The sequence below is a fragment of the Gouania willdenowi genome, chromosome 14, assembly GCF_900634775.1.
Source record: "Gouania willdenowi chromosome 14, fGouWil2.1, whole genome shotgun sequence".
Classification (NCBI taxonomy): Eukaryota; Metazoa; Chordata; class Actinopteri; order Blenniiformes; family Gobiesocidae; genus Gouania; species Gouania willdenowi.
In genome coordinates this window covers 12770816-12784975 of record NC_041057.1, presented here as the reverse complement: position 1 = coordinate 12784975, position 14160 = coordinate 12770816, and the positions used below count along the sequence as shown (strand labels likewise).

At 37.2% G+C, this 14160-nt stretch overlaps 2 protein-coding genes across 2 annotated transcripts; one reads left to right on the top strand and one right to left on the bottom strand.

The window, feature by feature from the left end:
- Nucleotides 1-87: 87 nt before the first annotated feature.
- On the top strand, nucleotides 88-8315 carry ublcp1 (ubiquitin-like domain containing CTD phosphatase 1). Its single transcript, XM_028466949.1, has 11 exons — nucleotides 88-227; nucleotides 567-768; nucleotides 3042-3133; nucleotides 3415-3500; nucleotides 3571-3686; nucleotides 3856-3954; nucleotides 5193-5230; nucleotides 5561-5659; nucleotides 6036-6152; nucleotides 6238-6365; nucleotides 7123-8315. Exons 2-11 carry the CDS (start codon nucleotides 615-617, stop codon nucleotides 7148-7150), a joined length of 957 nt encoding a protein of 318 aa, XP_028322750.1. The 5' UTR covers nucleotides 88-227; nucleotides 567-614; the 3' UTR covers nucleotides 7151-8315.
- Nucleotides 8316-9597: 1282 nt separating this feature from the next.
- On the bottom strand, nucleotides 9598-13200 carry il12bb (interleukin 12B, b). The gene is made up of 9 exons (XM_028466947.1): nucleotides 13130-13200; nucleotides 12666-12759; nucleotides 12500-12601; nucleotides 12228-12410; nucleotides 10571-10676; nucleotides 10318-10487; nucleotides 10054-10211; nucleotides 9844-9962; nucleotides 9598-9744 (listed from the first exon to the last, which is right to left on the bottom strand). Exons 2-9 carry the CDS (start codon nucleotides 12757-12759, stop codon nucleotides 9717-9719), a joined length of 960 nt encoding a protein of 319 aa, XP_028322748.1. The 5' UTR covers nucleotides 13130-13200; the 3' UTR covers nucleotides 9598-9716.
- Nucleotides 13201-14160: the final 960 nt, after the last annotated feature.

Below are 14160 nucleotides of genomic sequence, written 5' to 3'. Positions count from 1 at the left end.
GTTGCTGGGTACTTTTCTTTTCTTTTCTTTTTTTCTTCCCCCGTCACTATGGTAACAAAGGTTTTCCCCTACGTCACTACCGGAAGGATTCAGCAGTAGCGTAGCATGCTCTGTGAATGTGCCGTTGAATGGAAACTGAATGACGTCCACCCTCCACGCATTCTGTCAACTTTTTATGACATTTTGACGGTGTTTTACAAACACCAACTGTGATTCCGTTGTACTAGGTAAACGTAGCCAAACTGTGGTGCTTATTAGCTAGCTCTATGCTAGCTGGCTGATGTTTACGTCGTTTGTAAGTCGCAATTAGCAAGCCATGCTAAACCATCATAGGATTTTAAAAAAAAAAGAAGAAAAAAAACAATTATTTATTTTGTTTCTAGAGAAACACCCAAAGTGAACTTCGACTTGATTCATGCTAGGCTAGTTTTGTGTTTTGAAACATGCACTGCACGGTGCTGATAGTTTTGTATCGCTTGTTATTGAGACGCATCTGCACATCTTATCACCCTTTGGTATTTGTCCTACACTTATTCTGAATAGACTTGTGCCTTTTTGTCCTGCAGGTGTTGGTGTGTGTGTGTGTGTGTGTGTGCTAGAGTCCTGTGTGAGCCATGTCGGTGTCAGTGATCATAAAGTGGGGAGGCCAGGAGTACTCCATCAACTCTCTGTCAGAGGAAGACACAGTGATGGACCTCAAGCAGTCCATCAAGACCCTGACAGGAGTTCTACCAGAGAGACAGAAACTATTGGGACTAAAGGTCAAAGGTGAGACACTGTATGATGAAAATCAGGGCGTGATTGCGCACGATTTCTGATGCCTTTAAATTGATGTATTGCTTAATAATAACAATGCATTGGATTTTATATTACGCTTTATCATAGACACTCAAAGTCGCTTTACAGAATAACGGCATTATTCTTTCACTCCACATTTAGTGGTGGTAAGCTACTATTGTAGCCACAGCTGCCCTGGGGCAGACTGACAGAAGCGAGGCTGCCATAGTGCGCCATTGGCCCCTCCGACCATCACCAACACTACGTTCATACTAGGCAATGTGGATGAAGTGCCTTGCCCAAGGACACAATGACAGATACCAACGGAGCGACCTGGAATTCTCAGTGGTCTCCCATCCTACTACTAACCAGGTCCAGACCTGCTTAGCTTCCGAGATCTAACGAGATTGGGGCAATGACAGGCTGGTATGGCCCTTGAGGTGTTTACTGAGGGAGATACTAAAACTCAGAAACATACCGGAGACAGTGTCAATTCTGTTTCGTACTGCATGCACAGGGTGTAATATCACCAAGTTTATCATTGTACCAGTTGCTACTATCTTTACCAGGGAGCAAATATTTATTCCTGCTTATTGTTTTATTGGGATTTATTTACCACTGACTAGGAGTGTGAAGAATTAATAATCCATTTCACGATATATTGCGATATTTCGGGTGCAGATTTTAAATCGATTAAAAAAAAAACATTTCTTCTGATTTTTCAGGTCAGAAAGAGCACATATTTTATATGTATGCACAGGCGTTTTATTTTTATATGATTTGTTCAGATCAGTGTTCAAACTGACACAATAGGATTCATTTTTACTTATTTTTGTGCATTGTCAGTAACTCAGGGTACTTTATCCTTTATATTACAGTGGTTACAATGCTTTCATTGTGTTGCAATGGTTCCGTGTTGCACTTTATTTTATGATGCCAGTGTGTACCACTGCATTTTCTTTTTTTTTCAGTGAAAATGTGCAAAAACACTAATAATAAATAATAAATAGGATGTTTTGAAGCAAATATAGTTTCGACTCAATTTGTCCTCTGAATGATCAATATCTTCTGATGAACATATACAGCAACTTGATTTTTTCATTTCTACGTTTAATTTTGGTATTAATTGGGTAGAATATGGCAATATATCGTGACATCGCGATACCGTGATAATATCGTATCGTGACCCAAGTATCATTTAATGTATCGTTTGCAACATCCTTGCCAATACACCCCCCAACTAGTTCCTACTGCTCGGAAACAATTGGAAACCAGTTGTATTTTTATTATTTATTTATTTATTTTCCAATTTTTATTATTTAAATGTTACCTCATTCAGATGAAGCGTGTGTATATGTTCATAACATGAACTATGCACAAAAATAAAATGATATTTCCCCTAATAATGTCAGATTAGAGAAGGGATGGAAAAACTCATTTTAGTTTAAGGGCCAAATACGAACCAGTTTGATCACATTTGTGCCGCAGGTTTTAGGCGCGAAAACAAACAAGTTCAACATTAATGTGCATTAAGTTTGCAATTCCAGGTATAAATTAGACATAACGTATGGAAGGCAACAACAATATCTTAGCAAAAAGTGTTTTTTGTTTTTGGCCAATTTTGATTTAATTTTGAAAAAAAATGTAGAGTTCTTTTAACAACAATTTACAACTGAATTATTTGGTAATTTACACAATGATTTATGTTTTCTCTGTCGTTTGCACTTTCTCCTGCCGGCCAAACTTATTGTTTACTATCATGACCTTAAACAGTGTTAAAGACAGTTATAGGAGCCATTTCGTGTTTATTGTTGGCATGTTATTTAGTTGTGGAAATGTCTTATATTTTATTTTGCACTAGGGACACTGAAGGCACTGGGGTGTATATATAGTGGCATAGGTGACAGGAAGGGGAGGAACAGGCAGGGGGAGCACATACTGTATAGTTCTCACCAGACTGGCATTCATGGTCAAACCAGCACTCAGATAAACAGCAGGAAATGGTATGTTTTGTTCTCATTTTATCCATCAAATCCCTCAAATAAACCATCAACTCAACTACAATAACGACTGGAATATCATTGATTGCATCTGCGTCAGACTTCACTCCTACCTGTGTGTTAATGGCAATCGTTGGATCAGAGGAACAAAAATGACAACAGTAATACGTTCCAGCATGTCACAAAAACAGACTCGTTCTTGATTGTGTATTTTCATTTTTTTTACTAACATTTGATCCTACTGTGTCTTTCATTGTTGCAAAGGTAAACCTGCTGAAGATGAGGTGAAACTGGGTGTACTTAAGCTGAAACCTAACACAAAAATCATGATGATGGGTACGAGAGAGGAGAGCCTGGTAAGTGCCAGGGTCGCTTTGTTAACTAAGCTGCTGATAAATAACATTATTTCCAAATAGGAGGAAAATTCAAAAGGAAATGTAGTAATCGTCTACTACCTTTTATAATTATATAATAATGCATTTTTATTTAAATGTGACTTTCAAAACACCCAAGGATACTGTACAATGGAGTCATAAAAGACTTGACTTTTGACTAAAGTGTTCATTTCATTGCTTACATTGAGCCAAAAGACATTAGCATTGTTCATGTTTGTTATTGTTGTTTTGTTTTTCTAAAGGAAGACGTTTTAGCTCCTCCTCCGGAGAACGATGACGTCGTCAATGATTTTGACATTGAGGAGGAGGTCATAGAAGTGGAGAACAGGTCAGATATTTTTACATATTATACAAATGGATGATGAGGTGTTTGAAACTAATGTTTTATTTCTCCATAGAGAGGAAAATCTGGCTAAAATAGCCCGTCGAGTAAAAGACTATAAAGTTGAAGAGCTAAACCCTCCCAGAGAGGGCAAGCGTCTCCTGGTGCTGGATGTGGACTACACACTGTTTGGTGAGACATCTATAAAAGTCTTGACTGTGTGGTGGTTCTTTGTGATATTAGTGGTTTATCAGTTATAGTCTAGCTGCGTTTTTCTGGAAATAAAACTTCATTGCAATTGTTCCTCTTATTGATAAGTTTTAACCCATAATGTATATTTATTTATTTTTATTATTTTTAGATCATAAATCATGTGCAGAAACTGGCCAGGAGCTGATGAGACCATATCTCCATGAGTTTCTGACGTCAGCCTATGAGGACTATGACATTGTGATCTGGTGTATGTTTCTCTTTCTTTTTCACGTTGCACACAAAAGTCTGTCATTTTAAGGGTTCAAATGACAATTCAGCCCTTTATTACCAGGATCAACTCATATTATCAGATCATGACTGATTTTTAGATCCTGTCTAATGGCTACAGTTGTAAAGCAGAGGTATTGCATGTGTAATATTTTAGGAAAGGAAAAGGAAAATGGGATGATATTAAATATTTCAACTTTAACAAAAAAATATCCCTTAATGCAACGTCCATAAAAATCCTCCTATAAAAGTCAGAATCTCTTCAACAGACACGTACGGAAAATAATAAACATAAGAAAAAAAAAAGATTGACAACATTTAAATACAATAATAATAATGATGGTATTAAGCTATATTTATTTTTGGATGTAAAATTTGAGTTAAAATGGTTTCACTGCTACTGTTTAAAGGTATACTGTAACTGCTGCATCATATTTGTTGTAGTTGTTTTCTGACTAAATGTTTAACTGTTAATGTTTCAATGTCATTGGAATAAAATAGTGAATTGAGTGCTTTGAGAACAGTGCGGAACAATAAATAATGTACTGCAGGAAATCATCTGAGCAATTCATAAATTGTAATTTTGCCTCTGATTTAAACATTTTTTATTAATAACAGTATACAGTAGTGAGGTATTGAATGTCACAGGTCACTTTTGTTCAGGTTTTTTTTTTTTAACAAAAAACCCATTATTCACACAGTGATCAATGATCAAACATTTAAAATGGCTTTAGTTTGTTTTCCTCTTTATTCTTCTCTTCTCTTTTATCTTACTGCTCTTTTTCATTTCTTTTTTCTGTCTGTTCTCTTCTATCTCCTTTTTTACTCTTTCTTTTTCCTCTTTATTTATTATTTATTTTTGTTTCTCTTTTTTTTTCCATTTTTTTAACTTGTCACAAAAAGGTTTCTTGAAAATGATTTTATTACTTGTTAAACCTAAAACTAAGGCATGTGGAAATGTATTTTATATATATATATATCTAATGTTAAAAGCAAGAAAGTTCTGTATGCGTGTGTGTGTGTGTGCGCGTGTGTGTTTGTGGAGCGAATATCTCCCCGACACGGTGTCAGTTTGACCTGAAAAAGGGCTTCCACACACTCTAAGTGTGCGCATATATGAAAATGACAAATCAATACAACATTGTAGGGTTTCATCAAATATTTAGTTTTCATATGTTTGCATTTGTGTTATTACATTTGTGTTTTTCTTCTCTTTAGCTGCTACCAGTATGAAGTGGATTGAGGCCAAAATGAAGGCAAGAGCTTCCCCATCTTTGTCCCATTCCCTTATGTTATTGTGACTTTTTCACCAATAGGTGGCAGTGTTTTTCTTTGTTAACTATCAGGCTGTATAGGCCTGAAGGTGATAACATCAGATAACTGACACTGTGTGTGTGTGTGTGTGTGTGTGTGTGTGTGTGTGTGTGTGTGTGTGTGTGTGTGTGTGTGTGTGTGTGTGTGTGTGTGTGTGTGTGTGTGTGTGTGTGTGTGTGTGTGTGTGTGTGTGTGTGTGTGTGTGTGTGTGTGTGTGTGTGTGTGTGTGTGTGTGTGTGTGTGTGTGTGTGTGTGTGTGTGCATTCATTCAGGAGCTGGGAGTGACAGACAACCCAAACTACAAGATTACGTTTATGTTGGACAGTGCGGCCATGATCACAGTACACACCCCTAAAAGAGGAGTTGTGGAGGTTTGCACCCGCCTTATCACTGCGATTGTTGATCTCAATGTAGCCTTTTTGTTGTGCGATATGTCACACACACGCACGTTAACTAAACTTGTTGAGTAACTCTCGGTGCTCGCGGCTGTTTCTCACCCATCATGTGTGCTCTGCCTGTGTATACAATGGAGATTCATTTAAAGCGTGACTTCACCTGGAACACAGTCCAACGGAATTGCTACCCGTCATGGGTTGGTTTGAGAAATTGTTTTTTAAGAACACGAGGATCACGCGTCTCTTCATGAAGTTCGTGGCTTTTTTATATCGCTTTGTTTTAAGAAGATAACAGCTGTGTGTGTGTGTGTGTGTGGTGTGTGTGTGTGTTTGATGGCACGCACGCCTCCAGGTGAAACCTTTGGGCGTGATATGGGGAAAGTACGAGGAGTTTTACAACAGGAAGAACACCATTATGTTTGATGACATTGGACGGAACTTCCTCATGAACCCACAGAACGGACTAAAGGTAAACGCGAAATATTTAATATTTATTTTTATTTTTTTAAGTGGAACTTACTGTGTTTGCGCGTGTGTGTGTGTGTTTGCATTAGATCCGACCTTTCATGAAAGCCCATTTCAACAGAGAGAAGGATAGGGAGCTGTACAAACTGGCTCAGTATCTCAGAGAAATTGCCAAACTGGAGGACTTCAGTGGGCTCAACCACAAACACTGGGAGAAGTAGGCACACACACACACACACACTGTACACACACAGGCACTGTATTTATATTTTTGCACTGAGCCCACTCATGCCTGTGTCTGCTTTTTCAAATTACTAGAGTAAAAAAAAATGAAGCATTTGTGACACCAGTCAGTATAACACATGCACACACACACACACACACACACACACACACTGTATTACTACACTCCACAATAGGGTTAGGGTCAAATACATTTTTCAGTTACCCATCTTCAATTACAATTGAATTACGATTACAGTGACAAGCATTTTTTCCAAATACAATCACATTTCAATTACAATTATTTTTAACCCTCAGAAATTCAATCACAATTATGTTCTCAATTCGTAAAGTTAAATTACAATGGATCACAATTACTGAGCCTGAAATAAATAACCTAATAAAAGTTACCGTCCTCTTGTGCTAGCTTTATGTTAGCATCTCTTATGATAACGAGTGCTAAATCAGCTGTAAAATACACTAAAAACAAATATCTATCATCTAATTCCTTTCCTATCTATTGGTTACCTTGTTAGGCTTCCTAATCAATGACAATATAGGTTTTATTATTTTTAGTGTGGACATCTGAGCCTTTTTTGTGTCAGTGTACCCTTAGATTTATTTTATTTCTTAAATGGTAAAATGTGGGAGAGCTTGTTATGAAACATATTTAATAATTGTTATTTGTTAACTATATATGTATAGAAGTGTAACATGGTTCCCCACATGCTCACGTCTCTGTGTTTGTGTAGGTTTCTATCAAAGCGGCAGAACCACTGAGGAGGAGATGCTTGACGGACAAAAGACATCACGGGCTTTCTCACACGTGCCGAACACTAGAAACAACGAATGGCTTCATTTCAAACTTCATAAATAACTCCACACGGACACTAAACCCTTAATAACCAACTACAGTACAGTACTGCAAGCTCAGGGCCGAGTCGGGCTTCCCTAATTGTACTTTTGCATGTTTTTGGCGTCTTGGCGTCTGGAGAAGTTCTCGTCTTAGATTTTAGAAGACAGGTATAAGATAGACATGTCATAGGGCATTAACTTCAGCTCTTAAAACCGTCGATGTGAACAGACAACTGCACAGTGTGTACGCTGCAGTCCATCAAAAGAAGCTTTTTACACCTGACAACTGACGCCATTGGAATGGATTAACTTAGCTGTGGTCACCAAGCAAGCAATAGGAAGTGATTTGTTGAATATTGTGGAGGAAAAAACCATTAAAAGCTTCTAAATGTGATTCCTTCAGCAGCACATGTGCATGTTAGTGGAAAGAAACTGACTAAAACAACTAATACAGATTCAAACTGGGGTTTAGGGTTAAGAATTAGGACGACCACTGTGCGATGGTTGCCTATATGCAATAAATGTCGAATTCATACACTTTTTCGCAGCTGATCAGACTATCTTCTGAGTAAGGGGAAGCAAAGTGATGGGTTTGCACTTTTATGCAGATGAAGTTACAGGAGAATGTGTTTATTTTCACACAGATGAGGCATATGTCAGTGTTTCACAGATGGAAGGCTTGTCTGTTCTCACTCTGCCTGTGTAAATGTTACAGAGTTGCTTTACTGGAGGAACACACAAAAGCAACAGTACATGTAAATAATCCTTTCTATACCCCGAGGCAGAACGTGAATTGTGTATTTGTTTAAAAGTTGTTGTTTTTTTTCTTCTTCTTTTTAAATCAAGTTTTGCAAATTTTCTAAGTTAGGGACAACGAAATGAAGAAAAAGAAAAGTCGACGGCACGAAGAGTGAAGTGCATCATTTCTAGTTTGTCTGCAAATCATGTCAACATTAATTTAAAACCTAAAGCAAAGTTTCAGAAAACTAAAGCTACTATTTTTTGTGGGTTTTTTTGACACTTTGAGCGCTTCTTGTCATATTCTGGGACATCCTGGTTGTAAATATGACAATAAACCTTTTGTACCTAATTTGCTTGAACTGCCTAATTTTTCTTGGAATTTAAACAGGTTGAATTCAGACAATGAAGATGTGCTTTTCAGAGGTGACAAGTACTGGTACTGGTGCTGTAGTTTAGTCTGATATCTGTACTTTACAGATTTTGGTGACTTTTTAACTTTTACTCCTTACAACAAATATCTACTTTCTACTCTTTACATTTTAAAAATCAGCTTGTTACTTTTAAGACCTTCGGAGATGACGTCACAACGTAAACAAAAAAACAAAACAAACCACAAACCAACAACCGCGAAACTGGACGACACGTCTCAATTTCCGAAACCTGGAGAACGTGATTCTCTTGAGGCTAAATGAAAAATGTCGGTAGTTTCAGCATTTTTTTTCTGTTTGGCAGTTCTTTTACATTTACGGCTAACATTTTAACATTTTTAAAAATGTTAAATTCAAAGCTGCTCTGGGTTTAATTGAGCATTTGCATTTTTTTGTTTGAAACATTTTTTGTACAAATGTTATTTATATTGAGTTTTAAATTCTCCAGGTGTTCATAAATGGTAACAGATTTGTATTTATTTCCATGTACCAGTTTTCTACAAGTTCTTGTTTAAGAACCCTGTCCTATTATTGAAGGAACATTTGTTTTTTACTTATTTAGTAGCATGTAATTTTTTACTTTTACTCAAGTAATAGTGCAAACTAAGTCATTTCCTATACAAGTATCTATACTTTTACTTGAGTACCCCCTTTCTCTTATTTCTAAACCCCTTTAATCCGGCGACAACATTTTGCTTAGAAAACTATTTAAAAACAACAATAGAGCATAATTGATGGAAAGAATAAATAAATAAATGGAAAGAAACGGTATTTAGTGCAGTGGTTCCCAACCGTTTTTCAAGAATTTCTGGCGACAAACATGTTTTTTCTAAAATAGTTTTTGGTCATGTTTGAGCTCAGATTTTTTTTTTTTTTTTTAACTGCATTTTAGTTTAACTATATTGATATTTCACAAAATTAAAGATTTGAATTACAGTTGTTCAAGATTGTTTTGTTTTAATTAAAAAACAAAACAAAAAAAAAAGAATAAAACTTTATTTTTCAAAAATTTCAGGTGACCCCACCCAACAGATTTTATTTGTGAAAGTGTGAAATTTCATGCCTTTAATATATATAATAAAAGAGAATTAAGATTGGGTTTATTCTTGATAGCAGATGCTGTGAAATGAAATCTTTCATGAGCGTTGTAAGGAAGAGATGTGAACAAAAGTGATGATAAGAGATTTAATTCAACTAAGGGCCAATAAATACTGTACAAAATTCCATGGACACAATAACAGCTTTGAAAAGGTTCAAAATGGTCAAAATATTCATATAAAATTCAACATTTCCTTTTTGTGGCTCCATTCCAGCAACAGAGTCTAACATGTCACTTGGGATTTGTTCACTCTGGGAAGTTAGAAACAATAAAGTCACAATATTATTATTAGTGTTTTTAAACAATATGCTACCTTTTTATTCAACATTTGTATAAATTGATGCACTTACTTGCAATGACTCCAGTGGCTCCATGGCCCCTCTGTGAATTTGTCCTGAGCACGAACACAGAAGGTGTACCTCCTGGATTTGATGGGTATCTCATATTGGGGCTTATCTGTAACACTTAACTGTATAGCAGAATAGACGGAGTCATATGAAAAGACAGAGAAACGCATTCAAATTTGTTTGACTCAAATACGGCCTATTTGAATGTCTTACCACAATGTGTTCATCGATGTTACAGGAACGTCCATGTTGCACCACTTTGACTTGAAACTGCAGACTGAAGAAGGTGCAGGGCTTTGACCACAAGGCAGGATAATCCCAGCTGGACACATTTCCACTGATGCGCAGATTTGGGAGCTTTCCAGGTTTTGCTAGTTGAAAGAAAAGACAAAGTATTGAGATAAAGTACCTATGGCGTATTTATGAAAGTATTCAAACCAGTGGGTGAAAACCAGTGATGGAAGATTTAGACTGTACCAATTTCTCTCAGGTAAAAGGTCTTGGTGTAGCCCTCCAGGAGGTAAGAGTTGTAAATGTACACAATGAGGGAAACGCGTTGCTGTTCCTCTTTGAATGAACAGTTTTCGTCATGGCAGAGAATTCCAGATCCGTCAGCGTCAAGGTCGCAGCGAATCTTCTCTGTGTTGCTGAATAAAAAGCCAAGTTGTTGGCAAAACAAATATGTCCAGCTCATGTTCTCAGTGTGTAATTGCTGATCTCCAGGCCTCACCGATCTGATTTCACCAGAAGCACAGTGGCCTTGGATCTGGATTGGTCTCTTTTCCAGGTGCAGCGAAAGGAGCCTTCATAGTTGGGTGCTGAGCAGTGGATGTAACCTGGAACAGAGAGTTACTGGTCATATTGATTTTAGGAGAAACATTCTGTACGTTTATACTTCCTAGGCCAGAGGTTCTCAAGCTGTTTTTTTTGCTCTAGAACCGCCTTTCTCTCACTTCTGAATCCATGTACCCCCTTATATTAGACTATTACATAGTCTGTCTTCGAGGGCGTTTTTATCTGAATGCATGATTGGCTGTGACCGGAGAGGATTGTTTGAATAATACAGTATCACCTGCACTTGCCTTGTTGTGATTCAGGGGTTCACAGAGAGTGTATGGCAAGTAGCCAACGTCATTTGTCGACCACTGAAGTCGTTCAAGATGCTCAAGTTGTTTCAAATACCAGTGTGGTAAACAGAAAATGTATCACAATATGCTTTTACGTGTAAAAGGAGGAAGAGGAGAAGACCAGCCATGTACCGGATAAGCCCCCAAATATGTTATGGGCCCCCTCTAGGATGTAACGAAAGGCTTGACTACACATAGAAATTATGGATCTAAAAGTTTTCATTTAAAAGACATGACCTGAAACGTTGCAACAGAAACATAATTAACTCAAAGAAACAAATTGGGTTGGAGACCCTGGCCAGACTGAACAAAAGTAGGGAGGGCCAACCCCACATAGGGCAGTCACACCCATCGGCCACCCTCTAAACTGCAAAAATGACAAAACACTAAAAATAAATAAACCTAAACACAAAACTTGCGGGCACTGATTGCAAAGTTGCACATTTTGAAATGAACAGCAACTTTTCCCAACATTTAGCAACAAACCACATTTAAAAAAACCCATGTGATTACTTTTGACCAGATTTACAGTTGTGAAATTTGTGATGTTTTTTTTTCTTCTTGTAAAATATGTTAACATTAAATCAAAATGTTAAATGTTGAATCTAAATGTCAAGGGTGAAACAAAAATATTTAGCTAATATGCAAATTCACCTGAAGTAACAAAACAAAAGCTCATTTAGATTTAACATTTAGCATTTAGAGTGAACGATTAGATTTAAATGAAACAGTTAGATTTAACATTGACATTATATTTTTTACAAGAAAAGTAAATTTCGCAAATATTGCTGTAGATCTGATCAAAAGTATCAAGTCATCAAAAATTCTCATACATTTTTTAAACATGGTTTGTTGCTAAATGTTGCAAAAAGTTGCTGTTCATTTTAGTATGCACAACTTTACAATCGGCGCCCCATCGAAATTAGGACTACCTTGTTTAAAAATAATGAATAATAATCAAAGTTGAAGAAGATTTTATATGATCATTGTGATATCAAGACAAAGTCTTTTACTACCTTTAAACCCTGTCATCTTATACAAGCTCTTTTTTGTCCCTTAGAATGTTTCATTTCTGCTTACCCCAATCAAGGGTTTCAAACCCATTTTGTGTCAAAGGCCAAACCTGCAAACATTCACCTAAATCCCCTGAAATTACTCTTTTTTTAACAAAACTGTGCTTTTAATTCTTCTACTGATGGCCAGATTAGAATCATCTGATAGGCCGGCTGCGTCACTGCTGTCCTATATCTGTCTTCTTACCTTCTCCTGGGACGCTTTCTACCAATATGCTGGGCCGAGTGTCTGAATCCAACTGAACAAAGACTACAGTGTGGTTGAGGTACACTCCACTTGGAGCTTGGTGGCATGTAAAGTTCCCTCCTTGCGCCTCTTCCACCTCAACTTGAATCTGGTTCCCTTGTTTAGGGTCTTCAATCTTCAGCCCTGGGAATAACCAGAAAAAGACATGTAACTACAGTAAAAACGTTTCGTACCAATGGAAACGATTGTAGAATTCGTGATGTAAGACGTACCATTTTTCTTCCAAAACACTGGTGCGTTTTCATAAGCCTGTCCACAAGTCAGCAAAACGCTCACCCGAGATCCTTTAATCTGAGGCACCCTCAGGACCACAACTGGAGAAAAAAACATTGTGGTTGGTCTCAAATGATAGTTATTGATAAAAACATACCAGTTTACCATTATCCATTAGAGTCACAATGTTTTCATGAAGGCTGTTGGAGGTGGAAACCCCCAACACAGCCCAGATGATCATTACAGTCAGCAAACACATCTGTAGGAAAAAATGGCCCATCATTAACACATAAGAACTGTAAACAGACACGTATGACTTGTAAGACTTGTAAAATGTACATTATTTATTGTGTAGCAAGGCTTTGTGTTGTTTTCCACACACACATGCAATTTACAGTGAGCACACAAAACAGACAAATAGATTCTGCTTATCAGCTTTTCTATTGCTGGTGTGTCTCATGATTTATTTGATGACCTCCGTTGAAGGTCCTGATCCCAAAATAGAAACGTCTAAAGTACAGATTAGAAGCATAAACAAACGATAGATGGAGGAATATAGATTAAGTTATATAATGTGTTTACTTATTAAACAGCCAGGAAAAAAACAATAAATGTCTAATGAATCTTACCTTGAGAAATCTTCCCCAGTGAGCCGAGCTGATGGCAGAGTGTTTAATGCAAACTCAGCATGCTGATGCTTATTTATGCTGCACAGAAGCAGAAGAGGGAAAAATCCCAGTGTGAAGAGGAAGTGGTTGGTCGTGCGTGTTTGTGTGCACAAAGGTGGATGTGTGATTGAATACCTGAGAAAAAAGTGCACTGATGATAATACATCATAAGCCTGGAATTAGACACAAACCCCAAAGGGAGATTGAATGAGAACCTTAAACATTAACAGTAACTACTTAAACACCGTTATGATTGTTGATCATCCATCTAAATGCTGGATTCCTTATTGAGGAGTAAAACTTGTGTGGTAAAAAAAGGGAACTAATACTAGATTATAAAAGAAAGTGTATGCACTGCACAGACCATTGATGGGGAAGCGAAGGCAACAAAAGAGACAGAAACCACGGGGAAGAGGAACTGGAAAGATTTAAGTGTTTCCTTGTGAAAATACGTGATGATGTGTGATTGTGTCACTGAAAATTGGACAGATACCAGTGGACAATGATCACAGGAGTTTTTTGGAATACAAATGAAAACAAAAACGTAAAAGTAATAGAGAACTGGGGAGCCACATGGAGCAGCCACTGAATGTACAGAGCCTTTCCAAAAAAATTAGAATATCATGGAAAAGTTGTTTAATTTCCATAATTCCATTCAAAAAGTTAAACTTTCATAGATTATAGATTCAGGGCCCACAATTTAAACGATTTCAAGTGTTTATTTGTGTATTTTTACATTATTTGGGCTTCCAGCTCATAAAACCCACGGAAACAGAAATTAGAAAAATTAGAATACTGTGAAGAAATCACCATTTACTTCTTAGTTTTTGCTTCTCCTCACCCTTTTCTCTCTCTTCTGGGCGACTGTGGCTCAGGTGGTAGAGGGTCGTCTTCTGATCGAGAGGTTGGGGGTTCGATCCCAGTAACCTGACTATGTGTCGAAGTGTCCTTGGGCAAGACACTGAACCCTAATTTGCTCCCAGTGGTCGACT